Source organism: Anabrus simplex, chromosome 8 (assembly GCF_040414725.1).
Source record: "Anabrus simplex isolate iqAnaSimp1 chromosome 8, ASM4041472v1, whole genome shotgun sequence".
NCBI lineage: Eukaryota > Metazoa > Arthropoda > Insecta > Orthoptera > Tettigoniidae > Anabrus > Anabrus simplex.
In genome coordinates, this window is record NC_090272.1 from 215,390,237 (window position 1) to 215,405,610 (window position 15,374).

General features: G+C 38.7%; 1 protein-coding gene across 7 annotated transcripts in view; it reads right to left on the bottom strand.

Annotated features, from left to right (window-relative positions):
- Positions 1-15,374, bottom strand: part of LOC136878995 (putative serine protease K12H4.7) — a 108,317-nt gene that overhangs the window by 45,533 nt on the left and 47,410 nt on the right. For all 7 annotated transcript variants that reach the window (XR_011018639.1, XR_011018640.1, XM_068228918.1 and 4 more), the window contains exons 6-7: positions 11,899-12,215; positions 1,080-1,212 (exon numbers count right to left, since the gene is read on the bottom strand). Coding sequence is in view for 5 of the 7 variants with exons in the window: in XM_068228918.1 (XP_068085019.1) it covers positions 1,080-1,212; positions 11,899-12,215 (450 nt within the window). In the remaining 2 variants the exon portion in view is untranslated. The remainder of the gene's footprint in view (positions 1-1,079; positions 1,213-11,898; positions 12,216-15,374) is intronic.

A 15,374-nucleotide genomic window follows, 5' to 3' on the forward strand; every position in this document is an offset into this window, starting at 1 on the left:
GATGACAGAAAAAGTGAGCCTATTTTTGCTTGAATTTCACATTCCATTCAGAAGTTGAAAATTTATTTTGTGTTGAGTGGTACAGTGAAGTTTTGTTACGTGATATGGTAGCCTGTATCTGGGTTAGGAACATAATTGTGTGAAACTGACTAGCGTGGTGCATATTTGTCTTGTGATAGCCTACTTATGGAAATGGAAAAAGTCGTGAAATTCCTTACTAATGAAGACAAAATTTAAATCTTTTAAAAAGTGGACTGGCATCCGCATCTTTAAGTGCAGAGTTCGGGAATGTTAAACTCGCACCTTCGAGTTTCGACTCGATCATTTGACTTAGCTGAAGTCAACGTTTTTCAATATGGCGGTCGCACATGACAGAGTGTAACCTCCAATTCATTTTGTGATCAGAAAATAATGTTTAATAACCTACTGCTCCGAAATAAAAGGCTTCTACTAACATTTGTCTTAGAAATAATAATACTTGGATATTTTTATTGACCCCTGTGCAAATGTTTTCATATTTGTTGTTTGATGTTTTGCACACCTTTCAGTAAACTTGTTATTTTATAAGCCCCAGCAGAAAAGGTTTTCATATTTGTTCTCTCGTGTTTTTCACACCTTTTTAATACTTTCCTCTCATCTTTAGATATGGTAGATATATTTTTCACTGTACCCATGGATATACGACGTAATATGCCCTCATTGAAATAATAACATTAAGTTATTTATTTGACCACCTAATCAATACAAAATACAAAATTTATTACATGAAATGCCCTCATGTCGGAAAAAAGTTGTATCTAGTGTTTCCATATACCTTTTGGATAGTTTTTATTCGCATATTCAAGTAGTACGTTTTCTCGCTTAACATGTTCATTTTTGTTGTCCCCTGAAGAAACATCTTAATGAGGTATTACTGTAATTTGATTTCTTTTACTCAGTTACTTCCCAACTATGATTATATACAGAAGTAGCCTTGTAGAAGTCTCCCAACCATAGCGAAGATACATACAAATTCTCTCCGCACTGAATGGGTTAAAAGGTGTTAATTAAAGAACCGGAATATCGTGTCACTGCCTTACCTTTTGCCAAACACGTCAATACACTGTTGATAGAAGAAGTCCACAGGGAAGTTATCACCAAAGAGATGAGGCGGAAGGCTTGATGTCTGGAAGAAGCCGAATTCTGTGCATGTCTGATACATCCACTGACGTCCTGAAAGACACACACAAGTATATCCATGAGCCAATGTCAAATCTGGAAATGCAGAGTCTGCTTTGAAGCTGGTGGATGACGATGGACGAAGACAAGACAGAACAACTTTGTACGAGGTTAAGACTTGGTGGTGGTGTTATAGGAAAAAGCCATGCTAGATACAAAAAGACGGCAGGTCTAGCAGTGGTTGTGTTCACAGGGGAAGGAGCCAGGAAGAGGATGAGTGTTCATGGTTAGTTGAAACACTTTTAAAAGGCATCTGAATATGGTTGTGAGGCTTTCTGAGCGATTTCGGCTGTGGGGTGTACATGAGAAAAGTGTTCAATGCTTTCTTTAAAATTTGACAAGCTGACCAGCTTTACACAATTTGCATGCCTCAGACCTGCATGAAAACACCAGAATGTCAAGGATGATATAATATTATCACTCAAGAGTTGTACTGCCTTTTGTTGTCCTCAAAATGGTTAGAAACCTTGCTCATGCTAATAAAAGTGACAATAATAATAAAATAATTAGTTTTTACATCCCACTAAATACATTATACGATTACCGGGCGCGTTGGCCATGCGGTTACGAGCGTGCAGCTGTGAGTTCGCATTCGGGAGATAGTGGGTTCGAACCCCGCTGTCGGCAGCCCTGAAGATGGTTTTCCGTGGTTTCCCATTTTTACACCAGGCAAATGCTGGGGCTGTACCTTAATTAAGGCCACAGCCGCTTCCTTCCCATTCCTAGGCCTTTCCTGTCCCATTGTCACCATAAGACCTATCTGTGTCGGTGCAACGTAAAACAAATAGCAAAAAAAAAAAAAAAACCAACCATTATATGATTTTCAGAGATGCCAAAGTGCTGTCATTTTGTCCTGCAAGAGTTCTTTTACGTGCCAAGAAATCTACCGACACGAGGCTGACGTATTTGAGCACCTTCAAATACCACTGGACTGAGACAGGATCGAACCTGCCAAGTTGGGCTCAGAAGGCCAGCGCTCTACTGACTGAGTTCCTCAGCCTGGCAAATAATAAAAATTAAAACATGCTTTCAGGCATGTAAGTATAAGACAAAGAAGCATGTCCATTTTCACAACAAAGCATAAACCATGAACACCCTAACATTTGAAGTGTGAAGCTTGGCAGTGATCACAAGGACTATTAAGAGATCCTCTGCTGCGAACGACAAGGCAATGTGGTTTCAAGAAAGCATATCTCATATCAACATTGAACTAATAATTTGAGACCCCATTCAAAGAAACAGAATGCTGAACACAACTGCTTCAAGCTTGTACAGGAAACAAATGGGTGGAGTATGGAGAGAAGTTCCCCAAATCATCGAATGACCCAATGTACAGGCATTGCTTAATTCAATAGTTTTGTCAGTGCACTTTTGCAGAGGAATGAGTAGTGTGGTTTCTTCTTTAATTAAAAAAACATGTCCACAAAAATTTCCCCTTTTAAAAACACATTGCAAATATTTAGTGGTGGTGGTGATTATTCTTTTAAGAGGAAGGACAACTAGGCAACCATCCTCTATATAACACTAATCAGAGAGAAAAAATGGAAGAAATTCAACACTTCAAAAAATGAAGATATCGGCCAAAAAAAAGACAAAGACCACGAAGACTCCCTAGGCCTCGGAAACCTAACACCGTTGGGGTCAGAAAAGAGCAAGAGTTGACCAAGGGAGGTCGGATAGGATAGATGAAAGCAAGGAGCCTGGCACAAGTAAGTGGAAGCAATACCAGGACTGAGCTCAGGGCCCCGTGTTTGCCAACCCATACTTCCAAATTGAGAGCCACTGGGGACCCCTTTTAGTTGCCTCTTATGATAGGCAGGGGATACCATGGATATTATTCTATTATTAATCTTGAAGAAGTCCATGTGGCCATTGTTAGTCTTCAAGCAGCAACTCGATTGCAGGTATAAGTTTTTAATCATCAACATGTTACAGACAAAGCCTTGTCGCTGCAACCATTCTCCTCTCTCCTATTCTGCTCTCTTCACTTCCTTATAGTTCCTGTTCTTCACCATATTCTTCAGGTCTTTGAAGTATGATTTTCTCAGTCTTTCTCTGCCTCTCCTTCCGAGCACTTTTCCTTCAAAAATATTTGTCAAGAACTTATCGTGTCCCAACAGGTGGGCCTCATTTTCCTTCTCTTTTACGATTGTTCGGTTTTCACTGACCTCTTTTAAAATCTGAAGGTTTGATTTCTTATCAGTCCAGCTCGTTGAGGTGATCCTCCCCATTATGTTTCTAAGATGTTAATAAATAATGCTGGTACCCCATAAATAAACAGAATCTGCCAAAGAAATTCTTTGTGAATACAGTTCAAAGCTTTCTTGAAGTCCAAAAAAATCGATGGCAAGTGGATCTGTTCAACACACTATTCTATGATGTCACATAAAGTGAGGATTTGCTGAATGCAGAATCTTCCACAGTGGAATCCACCCTGTTCGTCTCCCAGCCATTGTTCAAAGCATTTCGGAGTTGCCAAACGAGAACAACACAAAACATCTCTGGGGCACTGACATGAGGGTAACACCTTGCTAGTTGCTGCACTTAGGAAGTCTGATGATGGGTCCTTTCCAATCGATCGATCGATCAATCAATCAATCAATCAATCAATCAATCAATCAATCCATCCAATCAATCAATCAATCAATTTAGGGTTGGGTTGTCCAGGTGGAAATTTCCTATCAATTGTTTACCTAGCCTTTTCTTAGATGTTTTCAAAGAACTTTGAAATCTCTCGTCTAATCCTGCTGCCTTGTTATTCTTTATTTAAATTTGGATGGCAATATTTAAGTTTTCAGTAGTGATCTCTCCAGTGTTTACCTGGAGTTCTTCTAAAGCATTCTCTTCATCAATGTTGTATGTGACAGTCAGCTGTAGCTTGCTGAACCTTTCCTGGAAAAATTACAAGCCACCTTTTGCTCTGCTCTTCTTGTGTAACCAGGAGCTTCCCATTCTTGTCCTTGATTGGAACACTGAAGTTGTTCCTCTTTCCAGACAACTCGTTAATGACACAATTTTCTTTATAAATTAAAACAGATGAAATAAAATGGCCGGCCCCATGGTGTAGGGGTAGCGTAACCTGTCTCTTACCTGGAGGCCCTGGGTTCAATTCCCGGCCAGGTCAGGGATTATTACCTGGACCTGAGGGCTGGTTCGAGGTCCGCTCAGCCTACGTGATTAGAATTGAGGAACTATCTGACAGTGAGATACCGGCCCCGGTCTAGAAAGCCAAGAATAACGGCCGAGGGGATTTGTCGTGCTGACCACACGACACCTCGCAATCTGCAGGCCTTCGGTCTGAGCAGTGGTCGCTCGGTAGGCCAAGGCCCTTCAAGGGCTGTAGTGCCATGGGGTTTGGTTTGGATTGATTTTTTTTTTTTTTTTTTTGAAATAAAATGAACAAAATAATTAAGGGTAGGCTAAATTTCAACTATGTTTTTCTCCAAAATAACCCTGTTGTGCTTAACTCAGAATGGCTTTACACCAGCCACATTAGAGTAGAAGACACAACAGGAATTGTTGCGAATGATTCACCAGCACAAGCTATAGAATAAACAAGCACTAACCGCCTGGCATATGATGAAAGATATCCTAAGAGAGAAGCTAGTAAAAGCATCATCATCATCTGGAACAGCAGCAGTTCTAACAGAACAATTAAACAAATTGAGGGTTGTTATAACTAGAGGCATAAAAATATTGTACCTAAATGGAATGAAAATAAAACATATTTTAGCACCTTTTTCACTTCCCTTTATGTTTAGTCATTGTAATCCTTTAAGGTCAGTTCCATTATTGCAAATTAATCTTATAAATAGATATTACAGTGATAAACGGTACTCTTAGGGCCAGTTGCATAAAAATCGCTAACTGTAGTTCAGTTTTGAACGAAGATCAGAAATGAACTTCGTTCTTTTCTCTGTGTGAGTTGTATAACACTAATCTCATATCACTGAACCAAGTTCAGTGTTGAACTAAGGTCGACGAAACAGAGTTGACAACATTGCTAAATAAGAGAGATATTTGCGATTGTATTGAATCGAGTTGTATCGAACTTGCGATTTAGATAGGAACGATCAACAATTCTCGACGTCATTCGACATTCATTTGTTTGCGATACGTAAACAAAGCAGCAAAATGGAGAAGCAAGAGTGTAGTAAGAAGACGCGCACTGCGAATTTTAAGAAAGAGGAGAAAAATATGCTTATAGATATTGCGTTAGAACACAAGGGTATCATAGAAAATAAAAAGACCGACAGCTCCACTACCAAGTCTAAGGAGGAAGCTTGGAAGCGTATAGCACTGGAGTACAATTCCAGGAACATGGTCCAGCGGGAATGGAAGTCTCTCAAATTGTGTTACGAAAACATGAAGAAGAGGGCAAAACAAGCAAATGCCGAAGATAAGGTACAGTTATACAAAACGGGGGGTGGTCAGTATGTGCCGCCTTCCTTAGACGAAAGTGGGCAAAAACTTATTGCTGCACTTAAGCCGCAGTAACATCCCATCGTCAGCGAGTTCGACGATGATGTTGGCTTCCATGCGGAAGTTATCACCGAAGTGAAGGACATGGAAGTCATTAGTGCAGATCCCGAACGTCCTTCAAGTTTTTTAGTGATAACTGAAGGTGAGGAATTTCAAGTAGATGGGCGAAATGGAGAGACGGTGTGCAGTTCCAATCCAGGACCTTCAACTTCACTGCCTGAAAAGAGGAAGAAAGAAGACATAAGGGAGACTTTTTATAAGAGGAGGCTCGAGTGTCTGGAAGAAGAGCATGCAGTGAAAATGAAGATATTGAACTTGGAACTAGAAATGAAAATGAAAGAATATCAGAAAAATTAATAAGCGTTAATAACAAGTACCTAGTGTAATTAAAAGTTTAGAAAGTGTTAATAAATTATAGTGTAATTAAAAGTTCAGAAATACCTGAAAGTGTTGTTAATCAGTGCAGTTCTAAGTGATGTGTTTTCTCCTCCATTTCCCTGATTTATAGTATGTTCAGGCAGTTCCTGATAAATCATCCTTCCTCTGAAAACAGCATCATCAACATCAGGAGTGTCATCATCTGCATTAATGGCCAAGGTATGTAATACAAATGTTGCCACTATGATAGGTGGAACTCGAAGTAACTTTACTGCTAGTTTCATTCTTAAACAGTGACAACAGTGGTATGCACAATCTCCCAAGAGCACACCTTGGGGAAATTCTCCAGCTTTAAATTGGGCATGAATTCTAGAATTCCTAAAAATATTGCTGTCATGTGCAGATCCTGGCCACCTGGCAACAATATTTTGAAAACGAAGTTTTGAATCGCAGACAGCTTGTACATTTAAGGAAAACCAACCATGGCGATTTCTGTATATTTCTGCATTATTGCCACCAGGTGATATAATTGGTATATGTGTACAGTCTATTGCACCTAGTACTCCAGGAAAGTTGCAAATGTTATAGAAGTCTCGCATTACCCTTCTTACTTCACCCTCCTCAGTAGGCATCTTGATGAATTGAGGTTTCAGAGCTGCAATCTCTCTAGTGACTTTGTGTATAGTCCTACTTGCAGTTCCTTTATTTACATTGAATACATCTCCAATTACTATTTGGAAACTTCCAGTTGCGTAAAATCTTAGTGTGAGAAGGATCATGAACATTGGATTCAGTGCATGATTTCGTTTAGTTTGTGTCCTTAATTGTAGATGTAATCTTTGTTCTAGTTCTTCAACTACACGTTTTCCTAGTCAAAACCTTATTTTAAACTGTCGATCATTTAGTTCTAAAAAGGGATTCTTTCTATGTTGAAACACGCGAGGAGCTCTTTGGAGTTCATACTCTCCATTCTCGGATGAAACATCAGAGTAATCTGAAAATAACATAACCTATATGCCCTAAGCATAAAACAGTAAACAAACAACTTGTTAATGGTACGATTATTGTTCAAATAATTACAAATAGCATTACTTACCATTTTACTTTAATCAATAGTAGGCCTATTTGTTCTTTTTCTTTGTTATTATGTTATAGACACCTAACAGATTTATTTCTCACAAAAATAATAATTATATTCCTTCTGCTGAACTTAGTTCAACCAGGTTAATCTGAGAAAATTCACCAGTCAGATTTGATCTTCCATCAAGGAGACATGATCTTGGATTAATGTTTATACAACCAAAATTCTAAGTTCAGCTTGACTGGAGATCAGTTTCAGGTGGTTGAACTCAGATTAAATTTTATGCAACTGGCCCTTAATGAAATATGAGTGATTTCAGGGAATGTGTATAATCTTCTAAATTTAAATATGAAAAAAAGGCTTATTTTTATTTACATACAACATGGCTAGAAAATTTATCATCAATTCACCTGGTATAACATAAACCGAGCAAGCACAATATTGATCTTTACTTTTGCCTACTACAGAGCACAAGGCAGTTGTTCTCTGGGAAGGCTGAAAGGAGGTACCAATGTTTCTAATCTGTAATATTCTGATGGTTCATTTTTAATTACAATAATTGTGGATTGTCAAATACATACATGAATGTTCAACTGGTGTTATACTTGAAAGCAGTGAAGGAAGAATATTGAAACTTGTGTAATATTATCCTTCATTTCATACCTAAGAATAAAACTCAAAGCATTTGTGGCTATCAATCACAATGTGTTGCAATCCTAGTTTTTGTTTGTTTCCATTATTTTAAAAATATTTTTTGGCAACACACTTGAAACAATTACAGGTCTTCTTCTTCTTCTTCTTCTTCTTTTATGACCACATAGGATCACTTTAGTCAGTCCGTCGTTCAGGTCTCTTTGAAGGGATTGTTCGGGCTTTGCGGTCCTCCCAGTACTTCTTCAGACGCTCCGATCTTCGTGCCCTTTCCTCAGTTGAAAATGTGCGTGTTGTTGGTTTGTTTTGTGTAAGGGTAAAGCGGAGGTTTGTATTCTTGAGTTTTGTATTCAATTTTATCTTATTTTTGGTGTCTTCTGTTGTAAGGCCTATTTCCTTCAGATCCTCTCTTACTTCTCTGATCCATTTATTTCCTGTTGTGGTATTTTTTGAGACGAGATTGTGTTGTACTAGTTGTTTCAGAAGTCTCGAGTCCTGCATCCTCATGATATGTCCAAAGAATCCCAGTCTCCTCTTACGCATAGTATCTGTAATGGGTTCTAGCTCTTTGTACACGACTTTGTTAGGTATTAACCGCCACTGTCCATCTTTCTGATATTTTTTGTTGATACAGGTTCTTCCAATCCTCCTTTCAATTTTCTGAAGTCTGTCAGTCTTTGATTGTTTATTCAGGTAAAAGAGTGTTTCTGCTGCATATGTAGCTTCCGGTTTTATAACTGTGTTGTAGTGTTTTATTTTTGTATTTATTGATAGACATTTCTTTTTGTAGATATCCCATGTTAATTTTTGTGCTTTAGCTAATCTATTTGTTCTTACTTGGATTGAGATTTTTTCATTTAAGTTATGTGTTATTACTTCTCCAAGATATTTAAACTGAGTTACTATTTTGATTTTATTACCATTTATGGTGACTTCTTTTAGCTGTGTTGGTTTTTGGGGCATAATTTCTGTTTTTTCAAATGATATTTTGAGGCCAATTTTATTTGCAATGTTTTGAAGTTCTGATATCTGGGATTTTGCTTCTTTTATGTCCACTGCTAGTAATGCTAAATCGTCAGCAAAACCCAGGCAATTTGTTTTGATTTTTCGGCCAATCTTTATTTTGGGGGGACATTTTCTAAACCATTCCCTCATTACCATTTCTAGAGCACAGTTAAATAATAGTGGTGAGAGCCCATCTCCCTGCCGTAGTCCAGTTTTAATTTCAAATGTCTCTGATGTTTCACCCCTAAACTTCACTTTTGACTTGGTATTGGTGAGAGTCAATTTTATCATGTTTATTAATTTGGGGTGTAGTCCAAGGTGTCTTAAAATTTTAAACAGAGATTCTCTATGGATGCAATCATAAGCTTTCTTGAAATCTACAAATGTTATCACCATATCTCTGTTTCTTCTCCTGTTATAGTCCATTATCAACTTAAGACTCATGATCTGATCAGGACAGCTCCTCCAGGGTCTGAAACCTCCTTGATATTCTCCTAGTTCTTTCTCAAGTTGTAAACTTATCCTATTAAGGATGATTATTGAAAATATTTTGTATGTTATGTCTAGGAGAGAGATTCCCCTGTAGTTATTAGGGTCGGTTTTGTCCCCTTTTTTGTGCAGAGGATGAATGAGGGCTGTTGTCCAGTGTTCTGGTAGTTCTTCTTTAATCCAAATAGAGACAAGTTGTTGATGGAGGGCAACTTTTGCTGAGGTTCCTGCATATTTCCAGATTTCCGCAAAGGTCTGATCTTCTCCTGGCGCTTTGTAGTTTTTTAATTTATTCAGAGCTTGGTAGACTTCCTTTATTGTGGGGGGATTGATGTTTTCTGGTGATGTTTTTATGGGGGTGTTGGTGTCCAAATGAAGGAGTTCTGTAGGTTCCTCACAATTTAAAAGCTTGTTGAAATGTTTAGCCAGAATTTCTGCATTGTCTTTATTGTTATGGGCCAGCTTACCATCTTCATCCTTCATCAGTAGGGTCGGGGGTTCATATTTTTGGAGCTGCTTTCTGAAGGTTTTGTAGTAGTCCCTTGATTTAGTTTTACTGAACTGTTCTTCAATTAACTGCAGGGTGTCCTTATGATGTTGTCTTTTTATTCTTCTTAAGACTTGGGTAGTTTCTTTTCTCTGTTTTACTAGCTTTTGATAGGATATTTCTGTCTTTTGGGACTGATGTAATAGCCATGCCTGATGTCTTTTCTCCACTGTTTCATCACATTCACTGTTCCACCATTGGTGTTTTTTATGTGGTTTAATTGGAGCTAGGTCTTCTGCAATTTGTTTAAGGTTGTGTACTAAGTCTTCAAGTTTGTCTGTGATTTTTATTTTTTCAGTTGCTTTCTGGTAATTTTTGTTGTTGATTAGCTGGGTAGGATCTATTTTTCTTTTAGTTTTAAGGGCTTGCTTTTGTTGTCTCCTCTGGGGAGTGAGTTTAATTTTAATTTTAACTACGTAGTGATCTGAACCTGTGTCTATTCCTCGGAGGACTCTGACGTTATAGATCTCTTTGTGGTGGTATTTGTCCATGCAGACGTGGTCCAGTTGCCATTCTCCTTTAGTGTAGTCAGGGTGTTTCCATGTTTTGAGTTTTTGAGGTTTCCTCTTAAAACATGTAGATTTTGAGATTAAATTATGGTTTCTACACAGGTCAACTAGTCTCTCTCCATTTTTATTTGTTTTCTTGTGTGCTGGCCATTTTCCGATGATGTCACGGTATTTTCTTTCTCTGCCTAGTTGAGCGTTGAAGTCGCCTATTAATAATTTTATATGGTGTTTGGGGATGTTATCTATGGTCTGGTCCAATAGGTCCCAAAATTCTCCTGTTTCCTCCTGGTCTTTTGAGGAGTTGTTTTTATCATTAGTGGGAGCATGGGCATTTATTATAGTATAGATTTTATTAGATGCCTTTAAGGTGAGCGTTGAGAATCGTGGAGACTGTGATCTGAATTCTTGAACTGAGTTTATTATTTTAAGGCTGACCAAAAATCCTGTTCCAAATTGTGGGACATTCTTCATCACTCTCTTCCCGGGTATACCTTTATAAAGTCTGTACCCTTGAGATTCCAAGGCATCCTGGTCAGTGTTTCTAATTTCCTGTAATCCCATGATAAGAATTTTGTGTTGGTCCATTATGTCGGTGATCACTTTTAGTTTACCGGTTTGCATGAGTGAGTTTATGTTGTGTGTAGAGAAGTATGTTATCTGTTTTGGTTTGATTCTTGATTTTGTCTCATTCGTGTATGTAGTACTGGGGTATTTCCGTGCCTCCGACTTCACGGTATCTTTCAGGTGGCAGCCCACCGTATCCGAATGCTGCCTTCTCTGAACTCTTGGTTCAGCCGGTGGAGTATTCCTTAAAAGACCTTCCATGGTTGACTGTCAAGGTGTCACCTGTGTGGGACTAGGTCCCGAATTACAACTCTGGATGTGATCCAGTGAGGTGATAATGAGGCCGCTCCTCTGGAGTACAGACGCCTTGTGCAGCCGCCCCTAACCTGGAGAACAGACGCTGCGTAATGGATTCCAGTGGCATTTCCTCCACTGTGGGGACCATCACCCCACCCAAAGGGGCTCATTCGCCCGAAGCCGTTGGCCCCCTTAGGGAGTCAGGTTATTTCCCGCCGCCCAACACTCGGCGTTGGCAATTTTACAGCTGGGTGCCAGACCAGCAAACCCTCCTCCTTTCTCATTCCGGACTTGGGACCGGACAATGGACAATTACAGGTCTATTTAACTGAACATTGCAATATTGATTAGGTTATGTATGTCCAGCTATATATGCCTAATATTTCAATTTCATTTATTCATCTCCATGAGCCTTATAAACTAGCAAAACAGGTTAAAGCTAATAAATGCTATTTCTTCAAATAATTAATGCAGAAAAGTGCTATTATAATACTAATGACAGAAATAGGAAAAAGATTAATGCTATATCATCACACTTCTAACTTATATAGAAGCCTGAATAACTGGATGCAGGTCTTGCAAGTTCTACAGAGAATACTGCATCCATTTAGAAAAAAAAATAAATTTTTTTAAAACAAATATACTTCCAAACAAAATGAAAGCTAATCAACTCTTACCGCCCTCAGCAGTTTCACTGTCCCATGAGACATTCCTTAGATCCGCCACCATCTTGTCGTACTTGTAGTCAAGACACTTCTGATCATATGCATCGAGGAGCAGAGAGTTGACAGCAGCCAGTCGGTTTACAGGTGGGCCGATATTGGAGTTTGTCATGACGTTACAGACCACATCTATGGTGATGTTAGTGCCCTTAGCACCCTCGAATTGACGGTTATCCTTGTTATACTGCACCACACCAGCAAAGTTACTTGCCAGAGTCTCAAACAGGCTGGCCACGTCTTGTGAATTGTTTGAATCAACGGGCTGACAAAGCCTGCAAATAAGAAACACACACAGTAGAACCCCTATTTAACGTTTTTACCGCTATTTCATACCAATATTGACCTACAGGATTGAAGTGTGCACCCTCACAAAAAGAGATTCATCAAGACTGCAACCATCAGAGATGAAATCTCTTAGATCCACCATCCAGAAGACCAAGATGGACAAGTTAAGAAATGAGGAGGTGAGGAAAGAAGCCGGAATAAAGACATCCCTATTAGACCGTATTGGCACATCCAGACTACGGTGGTATGGGCATGTGATGAGAATGGAGCCTACAAGAACAGCCAGAATAAATTTGGAAAGACAGGTGGAGGGGAAAAAGACCTGCAGGTACATCTAAAATCTGATGGATGGACACGATCAAGATTGATCTAATTACCAGAGGATGGACTGTGGATGATGTTCTCCATGACAAGTTGTATATGGACAGGAGGAAGTGGAAGAGGCTCATTAACAGTACCCGGGAAACTGGAACTGTACAACGATGATGATGATAACGACGATGACGACTACAGGGACCTAATTTTTTTAACCTTAAATGGAGATTTACCTTAAATGGAGGTTTCAGGAAAAGCACACCTTTTCCAGAGCTCTTTGCCAGTATTAACATAAAATGTACCATCATATATTATTTACACAGTGCCAGCAATAGAATAAGGAGATATCCCCCTGTACTGTAGTTATGGTCTGTGCTTCATTTTGACAGATTTTCGTCGGTGAATGCAAAACTGCTAAAAGTCAGGAAAGATACTTTTTTTTTTTTGTTAGTTGCTTTACGTCGCTCCGACACAGATAGGTCTTATGGTGACGATGGGACAGGGAAGGGCTAGGAGTGGGAAGGAACCAGGCCGTGGCCTTAATTAAGGTACAGCCCCAGCATTTGCCTGGTGTGAAAATGGGAAACCACGGAAAACCATTTTCAGGGCTGCCGACAGTGGGGTTTGAACCTACTATCTCCCGAATACTGGATACTGGCCGCACTTAAGCGACTACAGCTATCGAGCTCGGTAGGAAGGAAAGATACTAAGCTGGCATAAGAACATATTAAAATCGATATGAAACAGCAATCAGTTTGATTAAACACTTTCGTGGATGTTTTCCAAGCAGCAGCTTACTCATTAGCTTGTACTTTCTAATTCCAATAGTCTGAAATCTGAACAGGCATATTCATTTTCGTTCTTAAAAATTGTAACAGCATCACTCCAGAAGCTTGTGCCAAACATTTCCATTTTCTTGCATCAAACAGCGGCACTTAACGTAGGTTTACCGCGCACATATTATGGAAACATATTTCAAGCTCCTGTAGAATAATGATAACATCATTTTCACTATAAATTTACATGGGAACAGCTTTTCTGAAATTTAACAAGATGCGATTGTACATAACCTAACCTCTCAAATTAGTTATGCACACCGCTGTATCTTGAGAAGGAGAAGTATCACATTCATATTCTATATCAGTACATAGTATTAAAATTAAGCAATTGTTTACTTCAGCCTTTACTTCTAAGAAGTAAACAGCTGCTGTCATTGCACTCATTGCAAAAACATGCTGTCCCGATGTTTGTTTACACTAGTCGAAGTTTAGAGTTGTGAGCAATCTCACTGAAGATCAACTCGCTCGCACGTAGCGAGGAACCGATATGGAAGATTATCGACCGCATTCAATAAACCCTGGAACAGAGTGTATGAACATTAACGCATAAAACTAACAAACCCAAATCTGACTGCAATAACGGATGAATCAGTAAAAGGGTTCTCACTGCAACCAAAGGATAGTGCACAAATGAATATAGGAATTTTCGAAGGTTATAAAACAGTGTCATTAGAACGGGGGTTCTCTTCTATTACAGCGGCAGCGGTTGGATGTGTATCCGAGTCCGATATCTCACTTTAGCCCTAAGTGCCCGTGCTCTAAATTCCTCTTCTGCCTGGGATCATCCTTAGCAAGCTTATGACATCTTTTTCATAGGTTCTTAATGTCCCATGACCAAAATGAACAGAAATAAATATTTCTGAATTTTAACATTTCCTTAATGCTAAATGCGGGTTTAGCCGTCTTGTGAATTACATTAAATCAAATATAAAACTGCATTGATCTTATGGAATAATTTTCGGGGCTGGAAATTTCTTTCATTAAATGTGGATATACACTAAATCAAGGTCACGCAAAATCGGGGTTATACTGTATAAACAAACATGGAAGGCTTTCAGGCTTTAACGATCATGAAGAAACCAGAGTTTCATCACAGTGCGGCAGGCAGCAGATCTTAAATTGGAGTACCACACCTTTCAAAGACTCTGGGTAGTACACTACTGAGACACCATTCAAACCACCTTTGAAGCACAATTCATGGACTGTGCACTAAGGCAGACAATATGTACTGCCACTTCTTATAAATGTCTGCCTCTGGCTTTCATACTACAGTGGACTCTCAGATTCGAACTCCAGGGGGAATTAGAAAAAATTTGAATTGTCCAAAATTCAAATTAACCAAGAATGACTACTTTAACGAAAATATAGTACAGTACTGTATAAATACATAAAATGAATTTGAATTCATTGTAATGAATAATTATTATTACAGTATTATGCATTCTACCATACCTTAACAACAGCTGCCATGTTGTCATGTCCTGTAGATTAATGTCCTCACACAAAAAATATAATGTAGAAAAACTAGTAAAACAACAGCAGCATTTACAGTATCTACAAAAAATCCAGCACATGTAACAATACACAAATTCCACTACTCACATTCGAGTAGCATCTAACAGGTAAATTTCAGTTTGCTTCATGTCATTGTCCAAGATTTTAATAACAATCTGCCATCGATAAAAATGTTTGAAATTGTGTATTACTCCTTGATTCACAACTGACGTCATATCTGAAGGAAAGCAGACTATGCTAACGCTCTTGAGTTTAAGAGTCTTATGAGGCATGCAGTTATCAATAAAGAATAACATTTTCCAGTTAGCCCCATACATTTTTTGTCGAGTGCTAGAGCAAATTTTCAAAAAGTTCACTAGTCATGCAAACTTGTTTTGTTAGCCTTGTACTGTAATGGAATACTTTTAACAGCTTTAAAACATCTTGGGAATTATCTGCAAGCTTCAATTCATGAAGCCATTACAAAATTAATTTGCA